A 22,157-nucleotide genomic window follows, 5' to 3' on the forward strand; every position below is an offset into this window, starting at 1 on the left:
CCTCGAATTCTTGTGGGTTCATAAGGCGTTCCATTGCCTTCATTGCCATTTTCTCTCTATCTCTGGGTTCTCTACTGAATTTGGAACAGGGGATGATAAAGTGTTGATGTAAACACGGGTACAGCTTACGCTATTTTCCGGCCTACAGAACTCCCGACAGTTTTACGCAATAAAATCTCTCAGGTTTACCTTATATCCCTGTTAGTACGCATGCATTAACACACTTCCGAATCTCGGAAGTTTGATCAGTATCGTTCTCACTCTTGTGGGTTTTCTGTTTCTAATTGGATTCCAATTCAAATTTGGGTTCTCTCGGAGTGACTAGGCCACTTCTAGGTCGAGTCCCGGCGGAGTCGCCAGTAAATGTTGCTCTCTTTGGTTGGCTCTGAATATGGCAGTCAATATGGTCGCCTTCCTTAATTCTAATTACGTTTGCTGTAGAGTCGCCAGGTATCTTTCGATACCGCCACAAGGTTCAAATCGAACACTGATCAAAGACTCGATACACCAATTAGTTAGTTCAAAGTCAATGCTTATTTATTTACACACACAGTTAAATATACTCATGCACGAAACTCTACAGACTAAACTATCACTACTGCTAAAGCCTATACTTAGCTTCGGGCGCCCACCCAGTCAGAGGAACAATGGCCGTTGTTCGGTTCTGAGGCTGCTGGAGTCGAACTGGTAAAGGGAACAACTAAGGTCGTCCGTCTGGTAGCGAGCGTTGACCTTGGACTTACTTGCTTCTGGTGCAGCTGGTGGACAGGTCTCTCCTTGGTGAGAGCCGAGTCCAAGAGAACGATTCTCTCTTGGGAGCTCCTTCTTATACCCAAAGGGGCTTCACACTCTTTTGGGCGGGCCTCGAACTTGGCCCCAATTAATTGGGCCGTTTCTTGATCATTCATATTGATCTCGTCCAATAAAGGGGTGGGTCCCCTGATGGCTGGGCGTATCCTAGGTGGCCGTTGGCCTACTTTGTTTTGGTTTCCTCTGGCGCCGGGGTGTCTGCCTTAGTATCGGTTACTCAAATGTTACTCTTTTGTTCCCGGAGATGGGCCATTAGTATGCTAATGGGCCTACAGTTTTGGTCTTGTCTGGGAGCTGCGGCTCCAATATACAGACAAACCCTGAACCTGCTTGTTTTCTCAGTATTGTCCATTTTCCCTGCAATCTTTGCAAAGTGTCCATTTTGTAATCGGGAAGTGCCCATCGCAGATGGCTACAGGACCTCCTGCCAGCGGGAGGCCGGGAGATTTCTGGACCGTAGGGCAAGCTGGACGGCCCTCCAGATCGTCCCATTCTTCCGTTCCACCTGCCCGTTTCCCCTGGGGTTGTAGCTGGTCGTCCTGCTCGAGGCAATGCCCCAGTTGAGCAGGTACTGCCGCAGCTCCTCGCTCATAAATGAGGATCCCCGGTCGCTGTGGACGTAGGCGGGAAAACCGAACAGAGTGAAGATGGTGTTGAGGGCTTTGATGACGGTGGCAGACGTCATATCAGGGCATGGGCCGGCGAAGGGGAATCGGGAATATTCATCGACCACACTGAGAAAGTACGTGTTGCGGTCGGTGGAGGGGAGGGGCCCTTTGAAGTCCCCGCTGAGGCGTTCAAAGGGGCGGGAGGCCTTCACCAGGCGCGCACGGTCTGGCCGGTAGAAGTGCAGTTTACACTCCGCGCAGACCTGGCAGTCTCTGGTGATAGCCCTGACTTCCTCGATGGAGTAGGGCAGATTGCGGGCCTTAATGAAGTGGGAAAAGTGGGTGACACCCGGGTGACAGAGATCGTCGTGCAGGGTCCGGAGTCGGTCCACTTGTGCGCTGGCACATGTACTTCGGGACAGGGCATCGGGGGGCTCGTTGAGCTTATGGAGCGATACAGAATCTCGTAATTGTAGGTGGAGAGCTCGATCCTCCACCTCAAGATTTTATCGTTTTTGATCACCCCGCTGTGTGTTGTTAAACATGAAGGCAACCGACCGTTGGTCAGTGAGGAGAGTGAATCTCCTGCCGGCCAGGTAATGCCTCCAATGTCGCACAGTTTCAACGATCGCTTGGGCCTACTTTTCGACGAAGGAGTGCCAGATTTCGGAGCCATGGGAGGACGCGGGAAAAGAATGCCACGGGCCTGCCTGCCTGGTTGAGGGTGGCGGCCAGAGCGACGTCTGATGCATCGCTCTCGACTAGGAAGGGGAGCGTCTCGTCGACCGCGTGCATCGCGGCCTTGGCGATGTTTGCCTTGATACAGTTGAAGGCCTGGTGTGCCTCGGCCGGCAGTGGGAAAGCGGTGGATTGAATGAGTGGGCGGGCCTTGTCCCCATAGTTTGGGACCCACTGGGCGTAATACGAAAAGAACCCCAGGCATCGTTTGAGGGCCGTGGGGCGGGGAGGGGGAGCTTCATGAGTGGGCACATGCGACGGAGTCGGGCCCTAGAACTCCGTTCTGAACCACATAGCCGAGGATGGCTAATCGGTTTGTGCTGAACACACACTTCTCCTTTTTGTAAGTTAGGTTGAGGAGTGTGGCGGTGTGGCAAAATTTGGAAAGGTTAGCGTTGTGATCCTGCTGGTTGTGGCTGCAGATGGTGATGTTGTCCAGGTACAGGAAAGTGGCCCGCAGCCCGTACCGGTCAACCATTCAGTCCATCTCCCGTTGGAAGACCGAGACCCTGTTGGTGACGCCGAAGGGAACCCTATGGAAATGGTAAAGGCGGCCGTCTGCTTCAAACGCAGTGTATGAGCGGTCCGCCTTACGGATGGGGAGCTGGTGGTAGGCAGATTTCAGTTCCACCTCACCTCTGGCATTCAGTTCTTTTGTCCATGTTTGAACGAAGGCTGTAATGAGGTCAAGATCTGAGTGATCCTGGCGGAACCTAAATTGAGCGTTCGTGAGCAGGTTATTGCTGAGTAATTACCGCTTGATAGCACGGTTGGTGACTCCTTCCATCACTTTGCTGATGATGGAGAGTACACTGATAGGGCGGTAATTGGCTGGGTTGGATTTGTCCAGTTTCTTCTGTACAGGACACACCTGGGCAATTTACCACATTGCCAGGTAGATGCCAGTGTTGTAGCTGTACTGGAACAGATTGACTAGGGGTGGAAGACAAGTCTTCAGTACTATTGCCGGAATATTGTCATGGCCAATAGTATCCAGTGCCTTTAACCATTTCTTGATATGATGTGGAGTGAATTGTATTGACTGAAGATTGACATCTGTGATGCTGGGGACCGCCGGAGGAGACCGAGATGGATCATCCACTCGGTACTTCTGGCTGAAGATTGTTGCGAATGCTTCAGCCTTGTCCTTTGCACATATGTGTTGGGCTGCCCCATCACCGAGAATGGAGGTATTTGTGGAGTCTTCTCTTCCACTGAGTTATTTAATTGTCCACCACCATTCAAGCTGGATGTGGCAGGACTGCAGAGTTTAGATCTGATGCGTTTGTTGTGGAATCGCTTAGCTCTTTCATGGCTAACTGTAATAAAGCTAATAATGTGAATTATTTACTTATATCTGCACCTCTGAGTCTGGCCATTGATTTTTTAAAAAACATATATATATATTTATTTAAATTTTTCAACAAATTTTCAACAAAACCTCCCCCCCCAAAAAGAAAGAAACAAGAACACAACAATCAGAAATTATACATTGGATTTCCCCCATATACAATAACCCCTCATATCATTTAAGAACACAAATAGGGAACCCCCCCCCACCTTCACCCAAACGCCACCCCAAAAGAACCCCCCACCCCCCCCCCCCCCGCCCTTGGGCTGCTGCTGCTGACCTCCTCCTAACGCTCCGCGAGATAGTCTAGGAACGGTTGCCACCGCCTGAGGAACCCTTGCACAGACCCTCGCAAGGCAAACTTTATCCTCTCAGCCTGATGAACCCTGCCATGTCATTGATCCAAGCTTCCACACTAGGGGGCTTTGCATCTTTCCATAATAGCAAAATCCTCTGCCGGGCGACCAGGGACTCAAAGGCCAGAATACCGGCCTCTTTCACCTCCTGCACTCCCGGCTCGTCCGATAGCCCAAATAATACCAATCCCAAGCTCGGCTTGACCTGGCCGTTCACCACCTTGGACATAATCCTCGCAAAACCCCTCCAAAACCCATCCAGCGCCGGGCACGACCAGAACATATGGACGTGATTTGCCGGGCTCCCTGAGCACCTCCCACATCTGTCCTCCACTCCAAAGAACCTACTCAACCTCGACCCTGTCATATGCGCTCTGTGAGTAACTTTGAACTGGATTAGGCTGAGCCTGGCGCAAGAGGAGGAAGAATTAACCCTACTCAGGGCATCAGCCCACAGGCCCTCATCTATCTCCTCCCCAAGATCCTCCTCCCACGTGCCCTTTAACCCCTCCACCAAGGCCTCCTCCTCTTCCTTCAGCTCCTGGTAAATCGCCAAAACCTTGCCTTCTCCAACCCATATACCCAAAATCACCCTGTCCTGAATCCCACGTGCCGGAAGCAGCGGGAATTCCCTCACCTGCCACCTCACAAACGCCCTCACTTGCATGTACCTGAAAGCGTTTCCTGGGGGTAGCCCAAACTTCTCCTCCAGCGCCCCTAGGCTCGCAAATGTCCCATCGATGAATAGGTCCCCCATTCTTCTAATCCCTGCCCGATGCCAGCTCCGAAACACCCCATCCATCCTTCCCGGGACGAACGGATGATTCTCCCGAATCGGGGACCAAACCGAGGCTCCCACCTCGCCCTTGTGTCGCTTCAACTGCCCCCAGATCTTCAGCGTCGCCGCCACCACCGGACTCGTGGTGTATCTTGTTGGCGAGAGCGGCAGCGGTGCCGTCACCAACGCCCTCAGGCTCGTGCCCACACAGGATGCCATCTCTAGCCTCTTCCACGCCGCCCCCTCTCCCTCCATTACCCACTTACGGATCATCGCCACATTGGCTGCCCAATAATAGCCACACAGATTCGGCAGCGCCAGCCCCCCCCCTGTCCCTGCTATGCTCCAGAAACACACTCTTCACCCTCGGGGTCATATTTGCCCACACAAATCCCATGATGCTCCTGCTTACCCATTTGAAAAAGGCCTTGGGGATCACAATGGGAAGGCACTGGAACACAAAGAGAAACCTCGGGAGGACCGTCATTTTGACCGACTGCACCCTACCCGCTAGTGAGAGTGGCAGCATATCCCATCTTTTAAAATCCTCCTCCATCTGCTCCACCAACCGCGTCAAATTGAGCTTGTGCAGGGCCCCCCAGCTCCTAGCTACTTGGATCCCTAGGTACCGAAAGCTCCTTTCCGCCCTTTTCAGCGGTAGCTTGTCTATCCCCCTTCCCTGGTCCCCTGAATGCACCACAAAGAGCTCACTCTTCCCTACGTTGTATTTATACCCCAAAAGTCCCCAAACTCCCTAAGGATCCGCATGACCTCCGCCATCCCCTCCACTGGATCCGCAACATACAACAACAGGTCGGCGGTCTCCAACGACACCTGGTGTACCTCTCCCCCCGGAACAGTCCCCTCCATTTCCTGGTCTCCCTCAGTGCAAACAACAAAGGGGATAAGGGGCACCCCTGCCTCGTCCCCCGGTACAGCCGAAAGTACTCCAACCTCCGCCGGTTCGTAGCCACACTCGCCACTGGGGCTCTGTATAGCAGCCTGACCCAGCTGATGAACCCCTCCCCGAACCCAAATCTCCCCAACACTTCCCAAAGATACTCCCACTCCACCCGATCAAAGGCCTTCTCCGCATCCATAGCTCCACTACCTCCGCTTCCCCCTCCACCGAGGGCAGCATAATCACATTGAGGAGCCTCCGTACATTTGTATTCCGCTGCCTACCCTTCACAAATCCCATCTGGTCCTCATGAATCACCCCCGGGACACAGTCCTCAATTCTCGTAGCCAGCACCTTCGCCAGCAACTTAGCGTCAACATCGAGGAGCGAGATCGGTCTATACGACCCACATTGCAATGGATCCTTGTCCCGCTTCAAGATCAAAGAAATCAGCGCCCTGGACATTGTCGGGGGCAAGGACCCCCCCCCTCCCTCGCCTTATTAAAAGTCCTCACTATCAACGGGCCCAGCAGGTCCACGTATTTCCTGTAGAATTCAACTGGGAACCCACCTGGCCCCGGGGCCTTCCCCGCCTGCATGCTCCCCAATCCTTTAACCAGCTTCTCCAGCCCAATCGGTGCCCCCAAACCTGCCACCGCCTCCTCCTCCACCCTCGGGAACCTCAGCTGATCTAGGAATCATCGCATCCCCTCCTCCCCCGCTGGAGACTCAGACCTGTGCAGATCCCCATAGAAGTCCCTAAATACCTTGTTTATTCTCACCGCACTCCGCACCGTATACCCCCCTCTATCCTTAACTCCACCAATCTCCCTCGCTGCCTCCCTCTTAAGAAGCTGATGTGCCAACATCCGACTCGCCTTCTCCCCATACTCATACGTCGCCCCTTGCGCTTTCCTTCACTGTGCCTCTGCCTTCCCCGTGGAGGTTCCATCGCTCCCTAAGTAGCCCCTCCTCGGGGGCCTCTGCATACCTCATGTCCACCCTTAAAATCTCCCCAACCAACCTCTCCCTCTCCCTCCCCTCTCTCTTCTCCCTGTGGGCCCTAATATTAACTCTCCCCTGAGCACCGCCTTCAACGCCTTCCAGACTACCCCCACCTGCACCTCCCTGTTGTCATTGGCCTCCAAATATCTTTCAATACACCCCCTCACTCACCCGCACACCCCCTCATCCGCCAACAGTCCCACATCAAGGCGCCACAGCGGGCGCTGGTCCCTCTCCTCCCCCAACTCCAGCTCCAACCAATGCGGGGCGTGGTCCGAGATGGCTATGGCCGAATACTCCATTCCGTCCACTTTCGGGATTAGCGCCCTACTCAAAATGAAAAAATCTATCCGGGAGTAGGCTCTATGGATGTGGGAAAAGAAATAAAATTCCCTTACCAGCGGCCTGGCAAACCTCCATGGATCCACTCCCCCCATCTGGTCCATAAACCCCCTGAGCACCTTAGCCGCAGCCGGCCTCTTACCCGTCCTGGACCTAGAGTGGTCCAGTGCTGGGTCCAGCACCGTGTTGAAGTCCCCTCCCCATTATCAATCTTCCTATCTCCAGATCCGGAACCCGACCCAACATGCGTTTCATAAATCTGAGGCATATACGTTCACCAGTACCACCAGCACCCTCTGCAACCTATCACTCACCATCACATATCGACCTCCATTATCCACTACAATATTCAGTGCCTCGAACGACACCCGCTTCCCCACCAGGATTGCAAGCCCTCTGTTCTTCGCATCCAGCCCTGAATGAAAGACCTGCCCTACCCATCCCTTTCTCAGCCTAACCTGATCTGCCACCTTCAGATGTGTCTCCTGGAGCATAACCACGTCTGCCTTCAGTCCCTTTAAGTGCGCGAACACCCGGGCCTCTTGACCGGCCCATTCAGACCCCCCCCCCCGATTAGCCATCTCCTTTTCTAGGCCAGCCACGTGCCCACGCCTCCCGCACCCTCCAGTCCCCCAGGCGGCGGACTCCCGCTCCGACTACCTCTCCTACTTCCAGCTCCCCTTTGGCCATTGCAGCAGCAACCCAGTTCCCCCCCCCCCTCCCCCCCCGCTAGATCCTCATCTGGCCATTTTGCTCCCCCCATGACACTCCCGTAGGTCAGCTGACTCCTACTGACCCCGGCCTCTCCCGCCATTCCATCGACCCCCCAGTGTGAGAATCCCCCCACTCCTTGGCAGTCAGTGCGCGCTCCTTTCCAGCACCCCCCCTCCCCCCCCCGGCCCCGGCCCCGCCCTCATCCTTCTCTAACGCGGGAAAAATCCCGCGCTTCCCTGAGCCGGTCCCGCCAACTGGCGCAGATCCTTTTTGCGGCCTTACCTCAACTCCCCATCCCCGGGCCTCCACTCCCCCTCTTCCTCCGTGGGACCCTGCCCCTCCAACACCGATGCCCACACTCTCCCACAGCCCCCACATCAAATCCATTCACCCATCCCCACCCAGCACCAAAACAAAAAGAACATTCCCCAAAGGCAGTAAACACAGTAAACATCCCCCCACGACAAACCCTCAATTTGAGTCTAACTTTTCAGTCTGAGCCACCTCCGCACTCCAGTCCTGGTAAATTTGGATCTCTGTGTTCTCCCACCTGCTGCTCCGCTCTTTTTTGGCCCATCTCAGGACACACTCTCTGTCCATAAAGCGGTGGAACCTCACCACTACAGCCCTTGGCGGCTCGTTGGCTTTGGGTCTCCTTGCCAGGACCCGATGAGCCCCAACCAGCTCCAGGGGCCTCGGGAAAGCTCCCGCGTCCATCAGCGAATTGAGCATCGTGCTCATATATGCCGCAGCATCGGGCCCCTTCGCTCCTTCGGGGAGACACAGAATCCGAAGATTCTTCCTCCTCGACCTATTCTCCAGGTCCTCGAATTTTTCCGCCCACCTCGTGTACAGCGCCTCGTGCGCCTCCACCTTCACCGCTATGCCCAAGATCTCGTCCTCGTTCTCCGAGGCTTTTTACCGCACCTCCCGGATCGCCGCACCTTGGGCCTTCTGGGTCTCCACAAGCTTCTCAATCGCCGCCTTCATTGGCGCCAGCATTTCTGTCCTCAGCTTCTCAAAGCAGCGTTTAAGAAACTCCTGCTGCTCCTGCGACCACTGCGCCCACGCTGCTTGGTCTCCACCCGCCGCTATCTTGCTTTTCCTCCCTCGCACTTTTCGCTGCCCCAGGATCACTTTTTTAACCACTCCACCACTGGTCGGGGGGACCTTGCTGTCACCTTCCCACACTGGAAGCCGTCGAACAATTGCCATTGGGGCCCCTCTGAAGAGCCCAAAAGTCTGTTCCCAGCGGGAGCTGCCGAATGTGTGACCGACCTAGGCATAGCCGCAACCAGAAGCTCCTGGCCATTGATCTGATGATTGAAATGTGAAACAATTTCAAGGAGCAACCCTCCTTCACTGGAAGGACAGAAAACTGTAGATCAAATTAAACCTAATTTTGTCAATAAATGCATAATAGTTTTGTTAAATTGCTGTTAATAGAAAGCACTGAAACGTTTCAATGTACCTGCAAAAGACAAAAACTCTTCATACTTTCATGGTCTTTCTGTTGCATACAATTCCCAATTTTCCTTAGGTTTCAGATTGCTCAATTCCTGGGGATTTTAAAGGAACAGGTCTGTTGGCACAGTTGCCTCCCACCTGACTGTTTGAGACTGCAGAACATATGAAAGCAAACATGATTGGGAGCATGGTGCAGATAAAAATAGTAAATATAGAGAAATGCATGAGTTAATGAAAGATGGATTTGTTAAAGGTGTGTAATGTTTGTAAATTTAACAGAGTTTTGATAAATGTAAAGAGCAGTGATAAGGAGAACCTTGGAGAAACCAGGTCGTGGTCCTACAAGTTCATTATGTAAGGATCAAATAGCAGTGCAAGACGTAAGCTTCAATAGTACCTGCTTCTTTAAAAATTGTTTTGCAGACTTACCAGTATCAATATAGCATACTGTGCTACAAAATGTTTTTTGTTGAGGTCAAATTTAAAAATATGTGAAGACTGTCAGATTAGACAGTTTTACTCAAATGAATATCATAAGAACATAAGAATTAGGAGCAGGAGTAGGCCACCTGGCCCCTCGAGCCTGCACTGCCATTCAGTGCAATCATGGCTGATGTTTTTGTGGACTCAGCTCCACTTGCCTACCCGCTCACCTCACCATAACTCTTAATTCCTTTACTGTTAAAAAATCTATCTTTGCCTTAAAAACTTTCAACGAAGTAGCCTCAACTGCTTCACTGGGCCGGGAATTCCACAGGTTCACAACCCTTGGGGTGACAAAGTTCCTCCTCAACTCAGTCTTAAATCTGCTCCTCCTTATTTTGAGGCTATGCCCTCTAGTTCAAGTTTCACCCACTAGTGAAACAACCTCACTTCTATCCTATCTATTCCCTTCATAATTTTATATGTTTCTATAAGATCCCCCTCATTCTTCTAAATTCCAATGAGTATAGTCCCAATCTACTCAGTTAACCAATCCTCTACCCATACTAATACATTACCCGTAAAGCCATGCATCTTTATCTTATCAGCATCCTTTTGTGCGGCACCTTGTCGAATGCCTTCTGGAAATCCAGATACAACTCATCCACCTGTTCCCCATTGTCCACCATGCTAGTAGTATCCTCAAAGAATTCCACTAAATTAGTTAAACATGACCTGCCCTTCAGGAACTCATGCTGCGTTTGCTCAATGGGACAATTTCACTCCAGATGTCTCGCTATTTATTCCTTGATTATAGGTTCAAGCATTTTGCCCACTTCAGAAGTTAAGCTAACCGGCCTATAGCTAACCTTTTGTCTATCTCCTTTTTTAAACAGTACTGTCACATTTACTGTTTTCCAATCTGCCAGAACTGCCCCAGAGTCCAGCCAATTTCAGTAAATTAGCACAAACGCATTTGCTATTTCCCCCACCATCTCATTAGTACCCTGGGTTGCATTCCATCAGGGCCAGGAAACGTGTCTACATTTAGCCCCATTAGCTTGCCCAACACTACCTCCTTAGTGATAATGATTGTTTCTAGGTCCTCACCAGCCATAGCCTCCTTGCCATCAATTATTGGCATGTTACTTGTCTCTTCCACTGTGAAGACAGACACAAAATACCTGTTCATTGCCTCGGCCATTTCCTCATTTCCCATTATTAAATCCCTCTTCTCATCCTCTAAAGGGCCAATGTTTACCTTAGCCATTCTTTTTCATTTTATATATTTGTACAAACCTTTGCTATCTGTTTTTATATTCTGAGGTACCTAACCCTAACCCTAATCTATCTTACTTTTCTTTAGAGCTTTTTCGTGGCTTTCTGTTGACCTTTAAAGATTTCCCAATGCCCTAGTTTCCCACTAATCTTTGCCACTTTGTATGTATTTTCTTTCAATTTGATAACCTCCTTTATTTCCATAGATATCCATGGCTGATTTTCCCTTTTCCTACAGTCCTTCCTTTTCATTGGTGTGTACTTTTGCTGAGCACTGTGAAAAATCATCTGAAAGTCCTCCACTGTTCCTCAATTGTCCCACCATAAAGTCTTTGTTCTCAGTCTTCCTAAGCCAATCCTCCCTCATCCCATTGTAGTCTTCATTTAAGCACAAGACACTGGTATTGGATTTTACCTTCTCACCCTCTATCTGTATTTTAAATTTAACCATACAGTGATCGCTCCTTCCGAGAGGATCCCCAACTATGAGATCATTAATTATTCCAGTCTTATTTCACAGGACAAGATCTAGGTTAGCTTGCTCCCTCATAGGTTCCATTACATACTGTTTGAGGAAACTATCGGGGATACATTCTATGAACTCCTCCTCAAGACTGCCTTGATCAACCTGGTTTGACCAATCGACAGGTAGATTAAAAACCCCACGATAATTGCCGTACCATTTTTACATGCAGCAGTTATTTCTTTGGTTATTGTCCGCCCAACCATGATGTTATTATTTGGTGGCCGATAGACCACGCCTAGCAGTGACCTTTTCTCATTACTATTTCTAATTTCCGGCCAAATGGATTCAACCTTTTTCTCCATAGAACCCATATCATCTCTCACTGTTGCCCTGATGTCATCCTGAAATATCAGAGCTACACCACCTCCCTTACCTTCCTGTCTGTCCTTCCGAATATCTGATATCCCTGGATATTTAACTCCCAGTCGTGACCACGTGCAATCATTTCTGAGAAGAAGTGTTGATGCCGGCGCAGGATTCATGGAGTTCCACGACAGCAAAACTGGCGCCGCACCTCGACTGATTCAGCTACTGTTAAGGAACTAGCACCAGTGCCACGTGGAACACAATCGATTCCAATGGGAAATGGTGCCAGATCACTGCTGCCTCATGGCGCCAAGGACCCGGGTTCGATCCCGTCCCCCGGTCACTGTCCGTGTGGTGTTTACACATTGACCCCGTGTCTGCGTGGGTCTCACTCGCACAACCCAAAGTTGTGCAGCGTAGGTGGATTCATCAGAACATAAGAACTAGGAACAGGAATAGGCCATCTGGCCCTTCGAGCCTGCTCCGCCATTCAATAAGATCATGGCTGATCTTTTGTGGACTCAGCTCCACTTTCCCACCCGAACACCATAACCCTTTATTCTTCAAAAAACTATCTTTCTTTATCTTGAAAACATTTAATGAAGAAGCCTCAACTGCTTCGCTGGGCAGGGAATTCCATAGATTCACAACCCTTTGGGTGAAGAAGTTCCTCCTAAACTCAGTCCTAAATCTACTTCCCCTTATTTTGAGGCTATGCTCCCTAGTTCTGCTTTCACCTGCCAGTGGAAACAACCTGCCTGCATCTATCCTATCTATTCCCTTCATAATTTTATATGTTTCTATAAGATCCCCCCTCATCCTTCTAAATTCCAACGAGTACAGTCCCAGTCTACTCAACCTCTCCTCGTAATCCAACCCCCTCAACTCTGGGATTAACCTAGTGAATCTCCTCTGCACACCCTCCAGTGCCAGTACGTCCTTTCTCAGGTAAGGAGACCAAAACCGAACACAATTATCCAGGTGTGGTCTCACTAACACCTTATACAATTGCAGCATAACCTCCCTAGTCTTAAACTCCATCCCTCTAGCAATGAAGGACAAAATTCCATTCGCCTTCTTAATCACCTGTTGCACCTGTAAACCAACTTTTTGCGACTCATGCACTAGGACACCCAGGTCCCTCTGCACAGCAGCATGTTTTAATACTTTATCATTTAAATAATAATCCCTTTTGCCACGCTAAATTGCTCCTTAATTGGGGAAAAAAAAATCGGATACTAAATTTATTTTAAAAAAATGAAATGGTGCCGGATTCGCTGGTTTCGCAATTGATATTCAGGAGGCTGACAATCTGCAGCCGCATATACACACTGCACTCCCCACACGCACCATCCCAGGCAACAAGATGGCAGCAAGGATAGTGGCACCCCATTTCTTGAACACCGAGCTGGAGACACTCCTGGACGCGGTGAAGGAGAGGCAGCTGACCCTGTTCCCCGACCAGGGAAGGAGGCTGCCAACTACCACCATTCATCGTGCCTGGGCGCAGGTGGTTGAGATGGTGAGCGACGTAAGCAACACCGTCTGGACTGGCCAACACTGCCTGAAAAAACTGCATGACCTCCTCAGGGCGGCCAGTGTGAGTAGGCAGCACTGTGGCCATGGCAGTAACCCACATCCCACACACCCATAACCCTACCCTCCCCACAATCCGAAAGGCAGCTGAACCCCTACCCTGCACCGCATGCCGGTACCCATACCAGCTGCCAATGGCTGGGTGCCCTGGGCACTGAGGCCACCAGCTACCCACCACCTGGGCTGCATGCGTCGGTCTGTCTAACACTGTATTTTCTGTTTCCCTCCCCTTAAGGTGAAAGCCGCTCATAACCGCTGGAGTGGGAGAAAACTGGGACCACCGGACCAGCGGCCCTTGACCGTGGCAGAGCAGAGGGCCCTGGATGTGGTCGGCAGCCCGGAGGAAAGGGAACTTGCCGGGGTGGAGTTTGGCCACGGGCGTGGAGGTGAGATCCTGCTGAGTAGCGGTTTCCCGTGACACATGTGTCAACCACTCACCCCACACCACCCTCACCATCCCCATCCTCACACCACCCTCACCCCCACACCACCCTCACCTTCACACCACCCTCACCCCCACCCACACCCCACACCACCCTCACCACCCCCTCCCCTTTGACAGTCCCATCGATCCACCAACACATAGCGTTAGGGCCCATAAAGCCAGAAAAGTAGACACCAGTTAAGTTGGCACAGGGGCAGGGGCACAAATCTGTATATACGTTGTCACTTTAAACACCTGTTCACACTGTTACAACCTGCCTCGGTGCTCTGGCAGATGGGGGTGGGCTGGCCTGGGCTGGGCAGAGAGAGGGTGCGGGGGAGGGGGGTAATGGGTGGCCTGACTGTCCCCACCACCGTCACTCCAGGGATTCGATGTAACTTTGTGATGGAATGGCCAGCTCACATGCAGGGATCACCTAGGTGGATGGTAAAAAGTGCTATCGTGGACAGGAGCCAGACATTTTCAAATGATGAAGAGCACCAGAGCTCATCGCAAAGCGGGTTGTCATCACCCTCCATGCCAGGGACCAGTATTACTGCCAACCCAGGGCCCGCACCCTGTAGTGCAGCAGATATGTTTCATGGAAGGCGTTGCAGGTGGGGTTGTGGGGGGGGAGGGCTGTGGGGGTGCGGCTTGGTGTCTGTGACCCTGGCTAGTTCCTCCCCCCCCTACCCAGTTGGTAAACCTAGAAGCAATCAAAGAGTCCCATGCGCGTTGGCCCTGGCGCACACGTCGTGCGGCCTCCCGTGCCTGCCTGGGCTCATGTCCTACCAATGTCGCCCTCCTCTGCATCCTCCTCATTGGACGAAGACTGCCATTCAACCTCCTCCACCAGCATATTGCCTCTCTGCTGTGCGATGTTGTGGAGGACGCAGCAGGCAGCCACGATGCGGGCAACGCTCTCAACATCATACTGGAGGACCCCTCCAGAGTGGTCCAGGCACCTGAACCGCATCTTCAGGAGGCCGAAGCACCGTTCAATCATGCTCCTGGTTGTTGCATGGATGTCGTTGTAGCGGGTCTCTGTGTTGAACCGTGGCCTCTGGATAGGTGTCATCAATCATGCCTGCAGTAGATAAACCTTGTCACCCAGGAGCCAACCCCCTAGCGTGGGGGAAGGCGTCTTGAACATGTCAGGAATTGTTGAGTGTGCCAGGATGACGGCGTTGTTCATACTGCCTGGGTATCGAGCGCAGACGTGAATGATGCACAGTTGATGGTCACATATGAGCCTCACATTCATCGAGTGGAACGCCTTTCGGTTTGTGTAGAGCGACCTGTTATCTGCAGGTGCTCATAGGGCGACATGCATCCTGTCGATCACCCCCTGGACCTGGGGCATGTCGGCGATGGCGACAAACCCCGCTGCCTGGGCATCCTGGTGGGCTCGGCCCACATTGAAATGGATGTATTGTGCCGCCTGGGCATATAGGGCCTTCCTGGCGGCGCGGATGCACCTGTGCACTGAGATCTGTGAGATCCAGAACAGATCCCCACTCGGTGCCTGCTAAAAGTTCAGGGCAACCATCACCTTGATGGCCACCGCGAGCCGTTGTCCTCCGCCATACCCCCACGGCGGCAAGTGTGCCATGATCTGGCAGACATGTCGCAATGTCTTCCTGCTTAGCCAGAGACTTTGTCACAAGCCCGGTCCAAAAGGTCCTCGAATGAACAACCAGGAGCGTGATCGAATGGTGCTTCGGCCCCCTGAAGATGCGGCACACGCGAGGCCTCATGTGGCGCCACCTTGACACTTCCTCCTCCTTGGCCTGTTGGGAGGCTGGCTCTCCTTCCTGGGCGCCTGCATGCTGTTCCTCTGAGGCACGCTCCGCTGCTGCCCGCTCCACTACTGCAGCTTCCTCCTCCTCCTCGAGCAGCACCAGCTCGTATAGCTGCAAGGCATCCCCCAGCGCTGCAGTGATCCGCAGGAATGCCACCATTGCTGGTTGAATTCCAATATCCATTGTCTGCAGGAGGTGAAAGGCACCCCTGGTCCCGTCGGTGCCCGGCCCCACGGGGCCTCTGGCACTGGCGCCTGTTTCTGATGCCAGGGGTACCATCGGCTGGCACTGCCCTTGCAAGCGGTACGCTCTGTGGCCCCCGCCCAGCTCCTTAGTGCCCATTGCCTTGGGTGAGCCGCCTGATGCCCCGCTGGCGGGTGACGGCAGGGATGGGGTGGGGGAGTTGTATGGCAGAGGGTGGGGTGTTGGGGTGGAGAGATGGGGGCACCCATTCTGTCAGTGCCGACCGCTCCAGTACCTGTGGGCATCACCCCGGCCACTCGTCCTGTTCTCCCATCAACTCCCTCCTCGCCCGCCCTGGCAGGGACCCCCCACCCCAGCCAGCCCGGCCACTGTCCAGCCCGGCAGCCCACAGTTGCGCCTCTCTGTGTCCTACCTCCTCACTCTACCTCAAGAGCCATGACACCGGTTTCACGATTTTTATGAGTGAACCGCGCCATCGGGAACTCATCCCATCGGAGGCAGAGAATCGCGCAGGCCACGGAAAATACCGGGTCAGGCCCGCTAATGATATGCAAATGGTGTCTACTGTATATGCATTCCAGGCCTCATTGACGCCGCTGTTGAGGTGACGGAGAATTGCAATTTGGTGTCAAATTGGCGCCCGCCGCGATTTTGGTGTTAGAACCTATTCTCCGCCCAATCGCAGTTCCTGATTTCGGCATCAGCCAATGGAGAATCCCATCCCATGTCTCTGTAGTGGCCACTAAATCATACTCATTCGCAATGATTTGTGCCTTCAATTTATTTACTGCGTTTTGAATTCTGCGAGCATTCAAGTAAAGTGCCCTTATGCTAGTTTTTCCACCTTTTTGAATCCTAACACCGCCATTAATAATTAATATCAAGTGATGTATGTCATTACATCACTTTATATCTAACAAAGGCAAAGCAAGGGCGGCATGTGGCACAGTGGGTTAGCCCTGCTGCCTCACGGCGCTGAGGTCTCAGGTTCAATCCCGGCCCAGGGTCAATGTCCGTGTGGAGTTTACACATTCTCCCCGTGTCTGTGTGGGTTTCACCCCCACAACCCAAAGATGTGCAGGTTAGGTGGATTTTTTTTGTTTTAAAAATAAATTTAGAGTACTCAATTCATTTTTTCCAATTAAGGGGCAATTTAGCATGGCTAATTCGCCTAGCCTGCACATTTTTGGATTGTGGGGGTGAAACCCACGCAAACACGGGGAGAATGTGCAAACTCCACACGGACAGTGACCCAGAGCCAGGATCGAACCTGGGACCTCAGCGCCGTGAGGCAGCAGGGCTAACCCACTGTGCCACTGTGCTGCCACAGGTTAGGTGGATTGGCTATGCGAAATTGCCCCTTAATTGGGAAAAAAAATAATTGGGTACTCTAAATTAAAAAACAAAACAAAGGCAAAGCTGTAATGAAGACAGAATTAGTTTAAATCATGTTAACAAAATGTGTGCCTTTATCCCTCAATGATGCTGGTCACATTGGAGAATGACACAATGACAGTAAGCTGTGACAGACTGAGCACAGTAAGAAGTCTTACAATACCAGGTTAAAGTCCAACATAGAACATAGAACATTACAGTGCAGTACAGGCCCTTCGGCCCTCGATGTTGCGCCGACCTGTGAAACCACTCTAAAGCCCATCTACACTATTCCCTTATCGTCCATATGTCTACCCAATGACCATTTGAATGCCCTTAGTGTTGGCGAGTCCACTACTGTTGCAGGCAGGGCATTCCACACCCTTACTACACTCTGAGTAAAGAACCAACCTCTGACATCTGTCCTATATTTATCTCCCCTCAATTTAAAGCTATGTCCCCTTGTGCTAGACATCACCATCCGAGGATAAAGGCTCTCACTGTCCACCCTATCTAATCCTTTGATCATCTTGTATGCCTCAATTAAGTCACCTCTTAACCTTCTTCTCTCTAACGAAAACAGCCTCAAGTACCTCAGCCTTCCCTCATAAGATCTTCCCTCCATACCAGGCAACATTCTGGTAAATCTCCTCTGCACCCTTTCCAATGCTTCCACATCCTTCCTATAATGCGGCGACCAGAATTGCATGCAATACTCCAAATGTGGCCGCACCAGAGTTTTGTACAGCTGCAACATGACCTCATGGCTCCGAAACTCAATCCCTCTACCAATAAAAGCTAACACACCGTACGCCTTCTTAACAACCCTCTCAACCTGGGTGGCAACTTTCAGGGATCTATGTACATGGACACCAAGATCTCTCTGCTCATCCACACTACCAAGAATCTTACCATTAGCCCAGTACTCGGTCTTCCTGTTATTCCTTCCAAACTGAATCACCTCACACTTTTCTGCATTAAACTACATTTGCCACCTCTCAGCCCAGCTCTGCAGCTTATCTATGTCCCTCTGTAACTTGTAACATCCTTCTGCACTGTCCACAACTCCACCGACTTTAGTGTCATCTGCAAATTTACTCACCCATCCTTCTACGCCCTCCTCCAGGTCATTTATAAAAATGACAAACAGCAGTGGCCGCAAAACAGATCCTTGTGGTACACCACTAGTAACTGGACTCCAGGCTGAACATTTCCCATCAACCACCACCCTTTGTCTTCTTCCAGCTAGCCAATTTCTGATCCAAACTGCTAAATCACCCTGAATCCCATGCTTCCGTATTTTCTGCAGTAGCCTACCGTAGGGAACCTTTTCAAACGCTTTACTGAAATTCATATACACCACATCAACTGCTTTAACCTCATCCAACTGCTTGGTCACCTTCTTAAAGAACTCAATAAGGTTTGTGAGGCACGACCTACCCTTCATAAAACCGTGTTGACTATCTCTAATCAAATTATTCCCTTCCAGATGATTATACATCCTATCTCTTATAAACCTTTCCAAGACTTTGCCCACAACAGAAGTAAGGCTCACTGGTCTATAGTTACCGGGGTTGTCTCTACTCCCCTTCTTGAACAAGGGGACAACATTTGCTATCCTCCAGTCTTCTGGCACTATTCCTGCAGACAAAGATGACTTAAAGATCAAAGCCAAAGGCTCAGCAATATTCTCCCTAGCTGACACCTCCTCCTTATGAACCTCAAGCCCTTCTAGTCTAGTAGCCTGTATCTCAGTATTCTCCTCGACAACATTGTCTTTTTCCTGTGTGAATACTGATGAAACATATTCATTTAGCACTACTCCTATCTCCTCGGACTCCACGCACAACTTCCCACTACTGTCCTTGACTGGCCCTACTCTTACCTTAGTCATTCTTTTATTCCTGACATATCTATAGAAAGCTTTAGGGTTATCCTTGATCCTACCTGCCAAAGACTTCTCATGTCCCCACCTGGCTCTTCTTAGCTCTCTCTTTAGGTCCTTCCTAGCTAACTTGTAACTCTCGAGCGCCCTAACTGAACCTTCACGTCTTATCTTTACATAAGCCTCCTTCTTCCTCTTGACAAGTGTTTCAACTGCTTTAGTAAACTACGGTTCCCTCGCTCGACCACTTCCTCCCTGCCTGACAGGTACATACTTATCAAGGACATGCAGTAGCTGTTCCTTGAACAAGCTCCACATTTCCATTGTGCCCATCCCCTGCAGTTTTCCTCTCCAGCCGATGCATCCTAAGTCTTGCCTCATCGCATCATAATTGCCTTTCCCCCAGATATAACTATTGTCCTGCGGTATATATCTATACCTTTCCATCACTAAAGTAAACATAATCAAATTGTGGTCACTATCACCAAAGTGCTCACCGACCTCCAAATCTAACACCTGTCCTGGTTCATTACCCAGTATTAAATCCAATATCGTTGGCCTATCTACATACTGTGTCAGGAAACCCTCCTGCACACATTGGACAAAAATGGACCCATCTAAAGTATTCAAACTATAGCATTTCCAGTCAATATTTGGAAAGTTAAAGACCCCCATAACAACTACGCTGTTACATTCGCTCCTATCCAGAATCACCTTTGCAATCCTTTCCTCTACACCTCTGGAACTTTTCGGAGGCCTATAGAAAATCCCTAACAAGGTGACCTCCTTTCCTGTTTCTAACCTCAACCCATACTACCTCAGTAGACGAGTCCTCATCAAACGTCCTTTTTGCCACCGTAATACTGTCCTTGACAAACAATGCCACCCCTCCCCCTCTATTACCGCCTTCCCTGAGTTTACTGAAATATCTAAACCCTGGCACCTGCAACAACCATTCCTGTCCCTGCTCTATCCAGGTTTGTTTCGAATCACTAGCTTTCGGAGCACTGCTCCTTCCTCAGGTGAATGAAGAGGTAGGTTCCAGAAACATATATGTATATATAGACAGTGTCAAAGATGCAAGACGATAGTATCGTCAGCTCTGGCTGTCCACCTCTGTTCCATGTGCCTTGGTCATGCAGTGCGGTGTCCACAGGTGCTCTTGACGCCTTCTGTGGCCAGTGGCACAGGTACAGTGTGTCTTGCAGACATCAATAACAACATTTTGATCTAGTTGGAATGGCGATTGGTTTTTTTTGTTTGGTAGGACTTTATGATGATTGTGGCAACTCTTAGTATATTAGTGGTGTCCTAAACGAAACACTTGGGACGTTTATTATTTGGTCAGCTTGCAGCAACTACAATTACCCTCATTGATCCAGCTTGTTTGCTTGCAGCTATTTGTCGAGGGGTTTGCATATAACCAATTGTCTGTCCAATGGGCTGGGCTGCCTGTTTGGCGCTTGTTTGGATTGAAAGGGAGGGAAGCAAAAGCAGCAGAACAGCGTCCCCTGTGCTCAGATGAGGTAAAGGCAGGCTTGCGGCCAGCCAGCCGGAAGTGCCGCTCTTTGTTTCCGGGATCAGGATCTGCTCCAGCGATGGCGGCTCCGTTGGAAGACGGCGAGGTTCTGGACTCCGAGTCGGATTCTGAGATGACAACCGGCGCCGAGCCGCAGGTGATGAGGGTTTGGCGGGGAGAGGGGTGCGGGGGACGGAGGCCGCCGAGCTGCTGTGGGGAGTGGCTGGGGTGAAAGATGCAGAGGGGCCGCTCACATTGCGGCTGCTGCTCCATGCGTTTTGCAGGTTTAATGGAGCAAAACCGACCCCCAGCCTCGATCCAATATTAAAAGCTGAAACTACTAGTTCTGTCTTACTGGATTTCTTCAGAGAAATTACTGAATATAAATGAGTCCAAACATGACATGTACTCTTTTTCAAAAATACTATTCTCTCTCCTAAAGTAGATGATTGATAATGGGACCTGATTGATTTTTGCAGCCAGTTTCTGTCTCCTTTTCCTTTGAGCTAATGCAGTCCTGAGAGAGTGCGACATTGTCTGTTACTGAAGCCATCTGCATTCAGACTTGTACCCAGTCTCAGCCCTTCTCCTCGCTCCTGGTCCACTAGAAATTCAGTTTTAAAATTTGCATCTGCTTTCAGAGCCCTTGGGTCGCCTCGTGATCTGTTTAACCTCCTGTAGCCCTAAAATCCTCTCCGATCTCTGCTCTGCTCCAGCTCGATCCTATTAAGCACTATCCAAGTTTAATTCCCCCCCCCCCCCCCCCCCCCATTACCAGCCTTCAACAGGCCGGTTTAGTTCAGCTGGCTACATAAATGGCTGAAGGCACTGGATACTGCAAAGGCTATGGATCCTGACAATATTCCAGCAATAGTATTGAAGACTAGTGCTCCAGAATTTGCCGCATCCCTAGCCAAGCTGTTCCAGTACAGCTACAATGCTGGCAACTACCCGGCAATGTGGAAAATTGCCCAGGCGTGTCCTATACACAAACCGGACAAATTCAATCCAGCTAATTACCGCCCTATCAGTCTACTCTCCATCATCAGCAAAGTGATGGAAGGAGTCATCAACGGTGTTATCGGGTGGAACTTAATTGACAACCTGCTCACGGAAGCTCAGTTTGGGTTCCGCCAGGGTCACTCTGCTCCTGACCTCATTAATAATCTTTATCACCGCAATGAAGTTACTGTGAAAAGCCCCTAGTCGCCACACTCCGGTACCTGTTCGGGTACACCGGGAGAATTCAGAATGTCCAATTGACCTAACAGCATGTCTTTCGGGACTTGTGGGAGGAAACCGGAGCACCCGGAGAAAAACCACGCAGAAACAGGGAGAATGTGAAGACACCTCACAGACAGTGACCAAGTGGGAATTGAACTTGGGACCCTGGTGCTGTGAAGCAATAGTGCTAACCACAGTGCTACCGTGCCGCCACTTGGTTCAAACATGGCCAAAAGTGCTGAATGCCAGAGGTGAGGTGAGAGTGACTGCCCTTGACATCAAGGCAGTATTTGAATGAGAATGGCATCAAAGAGCCCTAGCTAAACTGGAATCAATGGGAATCAGGGAAAACGCTCCACTGGTTGGAGTCATACCTGGCACAAAGGAAGATGGCTGTGGTGATTGGAGGTCAAACATCACTGCTCCAGGGCATCACTGCAGGAGTTCCTCAAGGTAATGTCCTGGGCCCAACCATCTTTCAGCTACTTCATCAGTGATCTCCCTTCCACCATACGGTCAGAAGTGG

At 50.9% G+C, this 22,157-nt stretch overlaps 1 protein-coding gene across 2 annotated transcripts in view; it reads left to right on the plus strand.

The window, feature by feature from the left end:
- Positions 1-20,401: 20,401 nt before the first annotated feature.
- phax (phosphorylated adaptor for RNA export) overlaps positions 20,402-22,157 on the plus strand; it is a 47,408-nt gene continuing 45,652 nt past the window's right edge. For both annotated transcript variants that reach the window (XM_072516569.1, XM_072516570.1), the window contains exon 1: positions 20,402-20,564. In XM_072516569.1, the coding sequence (XP_072372670.1) occupies positions 20,487-20,564 (78 nt within the window). In that variant the 5' untranslated portion in view covers positions 20,402-20,486. The remainder of the gene's footprint in view (positions 20,565-22,157) is intronic.

The sequence above is a fragment of the Scyliorhinus torazame genome, chromosome 9, assembly GCF_047496885.1.
Source record: "Scyliorhinus torazame isolate Kashiwa2021f chromosome 9, sScyTor2.1, whole genome shotgun sequence".
NCBI classification, from domain to species: domain Eukaryota; kingdom Metazoa; phylum Chordata; class Chondrichthyes; order Carcharhiniformes; family Scyliorhinidae; genus Scyliorhinus; species Scyliorhinus torazame.